The sequence below is a fragment of the Aspergillus ibericus genome (genome assembly GCF_003184845.1).
Source record: "Aspergillus ibericus CBS 121593 unplaced genomic scaffold BO80scaffold_4, whole genome shotgun sequence".
Classification (NCBI taxonomy): domain Eukaryota; kingdom Fungi; phylum Ascomycota; class Eurotiomycetes; order Eurotiales; family Aspergillaceae; genus Aspergillus; species Aspergillus ibericus.
In genome coordinates, this window is record NW_020292102.1 from 435,548 (window position 1) to 445,858 (window position 10,311).

The 10,311-nt window shown below is 30.0% G+C and overlaps 2 protein-coding genes across 2 annotated transcripts; both read right to left on the reverse strand.

Moving 5' to 3' along the window:
* Position 1: 1 nt before the first annotated feature.
* On the reverse strand, positions 2–1,373 carry BO80DRAFT_346127 (peroxisomal membrane protein PEX16; the record flags this gene model as incomplete). The annotated part of the gene is made up of 4 exons (XM_025715352.1): positions 2–125; positions 199–1,033; positions 1,111–1,146; positions 1,220–1,373. 4 exons carry the CDS (start codon positions 1,371–1,373, stop codon positions 2–4), a joined length of 1,149 nt encoding a protein of 382 aa, XP_025579334.1.
* A 455-nt stretch (positions 1,374–1,828) lies between these two features.
* BO80DRAFT_346230 (SAE2 C-terminal domain-containing protein) lies at positions 1,829–4,084 on the reverse strand (the record flags this gene model as incomplete). The annotated part of the gene is made up of 2 exons (XM_025715356.1): positions 1,829–3,267; positions 3,358–4,084. 2 exons carry the CDS (start codon positions 4,082–4,084, stop codon positions 1,829–1,831), a joined length of 2,166 nt encoding a protein of 721 aa, XP_025579335.1.
* Positions 4,085–10,311: the final 6,227 nt, after the last annotated feature.

Consider the following 10,311-nt stretch of genomic DNA (forward strand, 5'->3'; position numbering starts at 1 on the left):
GCTATAGCGTTGCAGTCGAGAAATAGTAACTATCCCAAAGGTACTCATAATCCTCGATTACACTGCCTGCCAACTCGAGTAAGGGTTTGCCCTTCATTCTGCTAGTCAAGGTATTTAGCCAAGATCTATTGAACGTTAGTATGATGTTTTGCGATTTTTGTAGGGGACTGCGGGCGAGTAATGCGAAAAAATCCGTACTTGGTTATATTCTCATAGAAAGCTCCCCGCATAAACCACCAGCCCATTGCCCACCCTCTCTTCCTCATCTCCTCTCGTTCCAGCCCGGTCAGTCCCCGAAGGCCACCCGCGACTCTCTCGCGGAGGTCGGACTTGGCTAATTGGCGACAGCCATATTCCATGCCGAAACCGATCAGCCAGGGTCTCCAGCTTCGCTTGTTTCTGCAATATCTTTGCATCGCGAGTGCATAGACTACTGGACGAAGTATATAAAGGATCTCTGCGAATTGACCTTGGCCAGTGACTCGATGCAACAGCGCCTTCGGTGGTTTGATATCGTCGGCCGTGAGAACTTTGGATATCAGATAGTTTGAGAGATCATCGACATCGGGCAGAGAAGGGAGCGACAACCCTGTGCGAGGCATGGTCCAGCACAGATCTGACGACCGCTCGCTGACGGGTGTCTGCATCCCATTCCAGTCGCCGTCTTTCTCTTCCAACGATCTAGGATCTACTTCCCGTTCAGGAAGTGGTGGGCTCACCAGTGGCCTAGAGTTCGTGAGGCGAAGCAGCAACAAGCGGCAGATCGCTTTGACGGCTTCGATTAAGATGATGATACGCCAGCGGACCTTTTCCCCACGACGCCGGGCAGTCATTTCCCACAGCAATTCCGTGTATTGAACCATCTGCAGAGTGAGGGCAATTTTTTGATATAGTAAAGAGTGAGAGGTCCAATATTTGGTATACCGCGCATGAGGTGATGGTGTGGGCCGAGGGCGGGTCGACGGCAGCCTGGAGATAACTCGAGAAACAAGGGAGTCATGATAGAGTGATAGAAGCTGCACCCCAGAGTGCACTGTGTGTGGAATTGGTATTAGGCGAGCGCTTCCATCGTCCGGACAGGGTCATTGTATAAACTCCTAAGCAACGTACCACACTCTGAACTAATCTCCGAATCTCGATATCGCCCTACAAAAAAAACCCGTCAGCGTTCCATGTCTTCAAAGAGACTTATATCTGGATCTCAAGTTTGTGTTCTGACCTGGGATGATATATGTTAGAGATCTCAGCGCTGACTCTACTTGGCCCACAGAGCTGGCGTTCTTGGTGACGAACTCCTCATACAACGGGAGCCATTTAGAAGGTTGCATCAGTGCGGCAGGTACCGGATTCTTGGAGCTCCATGAGGACTCCATTTCCAGACGGAGGAATGGTGGATATCAAGGAAGATAATTCAAGAAAATGGCTCTGAGACTCACGGGACGTTCTCAGTTGATGGCGTCGGCTGGGCTGGGAGGGTAAAGAGGTATTTAGTAGACCGAGGTAGGCAGACATGGATAAGGCACGTGTCCGGGCTCTGCCAAGACACTATACAGGAGTACGGAGTAGTGCGACGGACATAGTAAGTGCCTCCGCAACTGGGGTGCTCCGATCTGTAGTAAACTGCTGCCAGTGGTTTCCTAATATGTCGACAGCCTCCAGTGCAGCATCGCAAGCCTCAAAAACATATATATAGATAGGGATCAACCAATGGAGACCAACGGATGCAAAGGCAGCCGCCCAAGGCGTCTCTCATCTAATCAACTTTCGGATACTCTTCTGCAGTGTCTATCTACTCATACCACAAAGCGGGCCTCCCGATGTCTTATGCTCACTCATCTGCGAACTTCCAGAGGCCTCCCGGGCGCATTGCATCTCGATACCGGTCTTCCACCCTCTCCCTTTCCAACTTCCTTGCCTCTTCGTGATCACGTTGCAGTTCCTGTGTGTCGGGCATATCTGTGCGCCAGTATCCAGGTGGCGATCCCAGCCGCTGATGGTGATGTCTATGCTTCCCATACCGATTGGCAATGAGCCTTGCTTTCGCCGCTTGTAGAAGGTCCTCCCTTTCTTTACTACTTAGCCCGTCGAGTAGGTGTCTTTCACTTCCCAAGTAATCTTCCAGAATAATTCTATCGTCTTCTTCTCTCTCCTCTATGGATGTCACATTGGACGGAAGGCCACCAAGACGCGCCATGGCGTGGAACTTGTTGCCACAGCAGCTAGGACGCGTGCAACCACTTGCACACTTGCGTTCGTCTTTTGTGCGAATAACACTGTTAAATGCAAAATCGGCGCCTTGGTTATACTCTGGGTTAATCTTGAAATGATTGAGTTCAAGACGATGTAGGGGCCAGGCCCTGTAAGGTTTGTACACGGGATCCACGTCTATTCTTTCTGCTTGGCTTCTCGAAGACGGTGGTATGACTTGAATAGGCCCGCGTCGAATACTCGGTTCAGTCTCCCCCGGCGACTTTCCCAGGATCAAATCCGACTGTGCCCTCGCGTTATTGTTGCATGCCCGTAGCAATTCTTGCCCTGTAGAAGGGGGAGATGTTGGAACCATGCCGCTTTCTGTTGTGTCGTCTATCGCTTTCTTGGGCTGTAGGTATTGTTTAGCAGGTAAAGGTCCTTCAAGGAGACCTTCCAATCGTTGGACGGCTAATTGATCGCCGTTAACTGAAGTCGAGCGTAGAGGCTTGAGTTCAAATGCCGATGTGCCGGATCGCTTCGCTTTAGCGGGATTCGAGTCGCCCTCATCGCCATCCTCCGTAATTGAAGAAATGTGGTATTTCGATGTTCTTGCTGCCCCTCTCGCATCCGCTTTACCTATCCGGTGTGCATATCTATCAGCTCTTATGTTGCCATCGACTGACTGGAGTACATTGGGTCGTCCCAAAGGCAAATGATTCAAGGTTGGGTGCCAATGTATGTGAAGGGAGCCTATGCGTTGCGAATCAAGGGTAGGGGAAGCCGCTTGACGGGACTGACCATCCTTGTATCTCTTCTTCTTCTTCTTCTTCGTCGGCGTTTCAACTATGGCTCCGATTTCGTCTAAGTCCTGAGTCCCCATAGCCCTAGAATTCGACGATGACGTCTGCAAAGGGCTGGATGGCGAGCTCTCATTCTTGATCGTAATGAATCTTGCCGAATCACGGTCTTCATCGGCATCAACGTTGCCATAACCGACTATGGCTTCTCGATAAGGCGTTTCGGATGTTGCACGTTTTCTTTTTGTCGATTCGACGGAGACAGTTGATGCATGCTGAGCTGGAACTATAACTTCGTTTTCATTCGAGTCACCAGACTGCGTTGATGTTGTCTCTGATGGTGGATTCCGGCATGAAAGCTCATAGCGACCTCCTTGTTTATTTTCAACGTCCCCTTTTGATACGTTGTCATAAATATCTCGTAGAGGAGGAGTTTCTACAACAGAAGCTGAAACTCCTCGCATCATCGTATGAGTGACCGAGTTCCGGGATTCTGCCAAATAAGATATTGACATGGCGGGTAATAGTGATTGATCATCATTTGTGCGCTTCCTAACGCGCTGGAAATCAACTGCTACCCCGTCAAGCACCAACGTAAAACTATCGCGGTCAAGGCTCTTTCGCCAATGGGTCAGCTTCCTCTTGTGGCGCTTGACTTGTTTCCGAAGTTCACCAGAAGCTTTCATGAGTGTCTGGGCTTCTCTGTAAAGAGATGCATACTTATTACTGATGGCCTTAACGTCAGCAGAGCTGTATTTCACAGCACCCATGGGGTTGGCATGAATGGGTTTTAGAATATGATGCGGCGCGTACGTCGCCTCTAGTTCAAGGGACTTCTCGGCAGTAACTTGATCTCCCCCTGGCCCAAAATTGCTGAGACACAGCTCGTCCTGTAGAAGAGCAATCTCATCTTTCAAAGCCGCTACTTCGGCAATAGTTCTCTCTCGCTCTTCTTCTGCGACCCTAGTTGTGTCCTCGGCGGCATGCACCTTAGCGTCCCGAAGAGCAAGCTCCTGGTGGAGATCTCTGTAGGCATTCTCGAAGTGGTCCCCAAAGGCCTGCGCAACCGAGGCGTGAAGCTGCTTCAGTACCTCCATTGATGAGGCTTTGGCTACACATGGAAGAAGTCTCCCGAGACTCTTCGTGTGACATAGGCGGCTAATAGACGCGACTGGACGCGACTATCGATTTAGTACTAGTATGGACTCGTACGGCGGTTAATAGCGGCCATCCTGCAAATGTGTTGAAGTGCTTTCACCGCCTAGTCTACCGCATCCTTAAAAGGAACTAGAAATACACTGTACGTAGAATCCTAATTATATTCTTTTATCTATCATGCCTTCTTTCATTGACCTTGAGTCTTTTAAGGCTAAGATTATTAGCTTATTCCATCAGAATTATTTAGCTAGTGATATCGCTTTAATTATTCAGAAGAAATACTATATCAAAATTCATGAACATATAATCTAGAGCCGATTGAGTGGTTAGGATATTAGTAAATATGATTATATAACTATTACTAATTCTTCCTTATATAATTATCTTAAGGAGTTGTTCTACTAATAATATTTTTTAAATTTTAAGCTTCTACATCTAGATACAATGACTTTTCTTTTATATTACTATTTATTTAGTGTATGGGAAGAAGTATATACCAACTACAAGTAGCCTGATAAAAGATTGGAATACTCTATACGGGATGAGATATAGATAAATATATAAGAAGATATTAGTATTACTACTATAAGTAGGAGATTAATAGGTAGAATTACAAGTAATTCTAACCTCCTAAATAAGGAAGAAAAATATAATAGAAATCAGCCAATCCTTATAAAGAAGACTGGGGATAAGAATAATCTTATTATCTTATAAATATGTATAATTTATTAACTAATATTAGTATTAGATAACTAATTAGTTATCTAATCTTTAGCTTTCTTAGCTAGGATCCATAGCCTCTTAAATCCAACAAATTTCAAAACTTCATATCTAATAATTAGTACTAGTACTAGTACTAATACTAGTACTTCTAGTTATATAAATTCTGTATACAACTGTGATAGGATTTATTTATTAGGATAGAAGGCTTGTTGATTAAATAAGGAATTAGTTACTAAATATGTAGAATTCTACTGGTAATAATAATATAACTTATATTTATATAGAAAGACTGATCCTTAGAGGATTAATAGTCTAATACTAATAAATATTATTTTATAGTAAATAAGGAGATCCTGAACTACTACTAATAATTTTATAATTATTATAGTTATCCTAGTATGTCACCCAAAAGCCCTAGATTATACTAACTAGACTATTATAGAACTAAAACATTAATCAGACTAGTATTAATAAAATAAAACCTCTATTTAAATTATTCTATTATAATTATTCCCTCTTTTGCTGAGCCGAGTCTTTTAGCTCAGGAAGCTATATATAAATAATTTTAAAATAAAAATATAATATAAAGTAGAGAATATATCTCAAAATAATTATTAATATATTTTTATAAAATAAAAGGAATATAAAGTACTATAATATATTTATATTTATTATTATAATTATTATAGTTAGAATTAGTGAATAGCTTTATTTTAATACAGTAATAGTCTATTATAATACTAGTATTAGTATTATTATTTTTCTTTTTTTTTATACTACTTTTATCCTTTATAATAATTTTATTTATTTATTATTATAATTCTTTTAGCAGTCAGTATTTATATTATATTTTTATATCTTTTTATTACTATCTATCTAAAGATTTTATTATAATATTTTATACCTGTAAAATTATAAAGCAGTATACTACTTATAATTTAATAATTAAACTTAAATATCTATTTTATATATATTATCTTTAGTTTAATTTAAAAAAATATAAAGTCGCTGCTGGTATTTTATTTATTATTTATTATATTTTTAATAGTAAAACCTTGATCCTTTACCAACACTATTATAAAAAAAATAAAAAATATAATTTTATAAATATTTTATATATTAATATATTATTTATTTATTAATACAATTAAATATTGATAAAAATACTAAATAATACTTATAATTTAATAAATATTTTTTAGTAATTTAACAAGTTATTAAAAATTAAAAATTAAAATAATAAATTTTTTTATATTTATTATTAGAAGATACAGACTTCACTACATAAATTATAATAATAACTATTCTATTTTAAAAGATTATAGATATAATTCATGAACGCTTCTCTAATATTTTAACATTCTCTAATAGTAATTTAAAGAATAAAAAAAATAGAGAAAAAATAATAATAATTTAAAAAATTTAAATTATTTATAATAATTTCCCTGTATATATTCCTGCTATTTAATAAATTTATTAATATTTAATATTTATTAATATTTTAATATTAGTTTAGAGATATTACTAGTTAAATATATATAAATATTCTCTATTATTTTATATAAAATAATATAATATATTTTTTAGCGTATTTAGCCTATAGTTAGAAGAATTAAAGAAAATTATATAATTTAGTATATTTATAACATATATATCTAATATAAGGATTATTTAATAATAGTTTTCTATAATTTTATTAACTTTAATAGTCTTTGACATTTCTTTTAGTAATTCTTAATATATTCTTATATATTAACTATATTTTTATTAAAGATTTATTAATTATATTTACTAGGCTATTCTTTCCATTTAATTAAATAATAATCTTAGTTATTATATTATTAATAGTTTTTAACTTTTTTAATTTCCTATTTTTTCTTATTATCTAGTTCTAGTATTAATAGTATTTTTTTATAATTTATATTAATATTCTACAGCTCTAACAATGAGATATAAAATATATTATAAATTTATTTATATTTATTAAGTAAATATAAGTAATATATTTATAATCTAATCTATTTTAGAATTTAAAAAAGTCTTATAAATTTTAAAGCCAGCTTTTTTAATTTCTTAAGCTATAGATTCTAGATTAATAATTTAACTAAATCTCTTTCCTTAAAGTAAAATAACTTTTTATACTTATTATAATATTTTTTTTATTTTTCTATAATTATTTATTATATTTTTTAGAGTTATTTTTTTACTTATCTAAGTTTTTTAATTCTATCTTGTATAATTAGGATCTCTTACTATTAAAAATTATTCTCAATTCTAATATAGAAATCTGGTAAATAATTATAGAAAATTTTATTAAATAATTATTTAATAGTTATATTATCTATATTATTATAAATAAATTAAATGGTTAGTAATATTATAATTTAATTTATAAAAAATTAAATAAAATAGTATTTTAAATAATATTCTAAGGTTTAGTTCATTCTTTCTATTTAGTTATTAGTTTGTGAATAAAATATAGTAAAAAATTTTAAAATTATATAATTATTATAATTTAAGTCTAACCAAAATTTACTAGTAAATATTAAATCTTAATTAAATATAATTTTATTAAGAGGTCCGAATATTAGTTTAACTTATTAATAGAAAAATTCAGCTAGATTTAGAATTATTATAATTAATAAAATAGTAAAAAAAAAAATAATATTTTAAAAATCAATTAATAATAACAAGAATAGAGTTAATAGTTTATTTATATTAAATAATTAAAAATAATTTTATAATAAAATCTATTAACAATTCTACAAAGAGATGGGAAGAAATTAGTAATAATTTAAGATTATTATATAGTTAATACTTTAGAATTATATTATTTTAATATATTAGATAAATTTAAATATATTTAATTATATTTTTATATAATCTACTCCAGTGGAATTTTTTATATAATAATATTTCTATTTAAGTTTTTCTAAAGTATCCTGCTAACAGATTATTATAATATAGATAAATAAATATTTAATATAATATTTTAAAAAATAAAATATAAAAATAATTTTTAAAATAAATATAGCTAGTAGTTTTAATAGTCTAATACTTTTAATCTAATTATTCTTATTAAATAGTAAGCTTTTATTATTAAATTTTTAGATCTTTATTCTATAAATATAAGATTATTTTTTAAAGTTTAGAATTATATTTATTTAAGTATAAAATTTTTATAGTATACATATATATTACTATAGATTAGAAAATAAATCTTTCTTAAAATAAGTTTTTTTAAGTAATTTAGTTAGCTATTTTTATATTAGCTTAATTATTAGAGTCCTTTAAACTTAATATTATACAGGTATTAAACCTAGAGTAATCTTATATATTTTAAGATTTAAATTAAGATTTTATATTTATTAAATCTTTAATTATTAGGGATAACATACTTATAAAATATTTTTAAATTAAAATTAAAAATTTTTTTTAAAAAATAGATTCTATCTAGGATCTAGCAAGTATTCTAAAAAATCTATTTACTAAATTTAATTTTTCTATCCTATATTTAATAATAAAATTAAAAAAAATTAAATTTATAAGTTATTAGGCTTGTCTCCTATTAACTCTAGTCTAGCATATAAATAATTATAAGTTTAAATAATTAGATAAGATCTTAATTATTTAAGAAGTACCCTTGAGATATTATCACTATTATTTAAAAAAATAAATAATAATAAATAATTTCTAATTTAAAATATTATAATTTAGTTTAACACCAGAGAACTTACAAGATTAAAAAATAACTAGATAGAATATATTTTTATTATTAAATTAGGATAGGATTCTATTTATCTCTTTCTTAGATATATCTATTTCTAAATATTAAGGTTTTATAGGATTAAAATATATTAATAAAGATGCTTACTGAAAAGCAATAATTAAATAATAAAATATTATTTATTTATATAAATTTAATTAAATTTTTTCTAGTTTTTATTTATTAATTACTTTATAAAATAAAGAGATAAGAAATAATATAATACAAAAATAATTTTAAATAAACTATTAATAAAAATTATAAAATCTTAAAAAGACTTAGATATTATAATAATTTTTAAATAATAATTATGAAATAATATTATTTACTTAATAAAAATCTATAAATATATTATTAATATTAATAATATATTCTAGAAATTTGACTTACAATTAATAAAATAAATACTTTAATAATTTTATATAAAACTCAGCTTTTCAAAGTCTTTTTAATATTTAATAAATATGTCTTGTGTGGGTTTCCCTATCTAATAAAAAAATAAAAATATTATCTAAATATATTATATAAAAATTATCAAGAAACCTACAAAGTGTAATATATATATAATTTTAAAAAATTATTAAAATATTAATTAATCTAAATAGTATGATTATATATTTAAAATAATTATATTAAATATGAAATGCAGTCTTCTATTTATTTTTTTTTTAATATAAATTTAGTAGTAGGCATCTTTAATATTAATTTTTAAAAAATATTTATTATTTAAAACTCTATTAAGGATCTCTAAAATAAGAAATAAAAAATAATAATTTTTAATAAAAATTTTATTAAAACTCCTGTAGTCTATACAGAGGCTGTAATAGGATCTACTTATTAGGGTAGAAAGTTTATTAATTAGGTAAGGAACTGGTTATTAAATATGTAGAATTCCACTGGTAATAATAATATAGTCTATATCTATATAAAGAGACTAATTCTTAGAAGATTAATAGTCTAATACTAATAAATATTATTTTATAGTAGGTGAGGAGATCCTGAACTACTACTAATAATCTTATAATTATTATAGTTATTTTAATATATTATTTAAAAACTCTAGATTATACTGACTAGGCTACTACAGGATTAAAATATTAATTAAACTAGTATTAATAAAATAAAATCTTTATTTAAATTATTTTATTATAATTATTTTTTTTTTACTAAGCCGAGCCTCCTGGCTTGGAAAACTATATATAAATAATTTTAAAATAAAAATATAACATAAAATAAAGAATATATTTTAAAATAACTATTAATATGTCCTTATAGAGTGGAAAGAATATAAAATATTATAATATATTTATATTTATTATTATAATTATTATAGTTAAAATTAGTAAATAGCTTTACTTTAATACAGTAATAATCCACTATAATACTAGTATTAATATTATTATTTTTTTTTCTTTATACTGCTCTTATTCTTTGTAATAATTTTATTTATTTATTATTATAATTTTTTTAATAATTAGTATTTATATTATATTTTTATATCTTTTTATTATTATCTATTTAAAAATCTTATCATGATATTTTATACCTGTAAAATTATAAAGCAGTATACTACTTATAATTTAATAATTAAATTTAAATATTTATTTTATATATATTATTTTTTAATTTAATTTAAAAAAGTATAAAACCGCCGCCGGTATTCTATTTATTATTTAT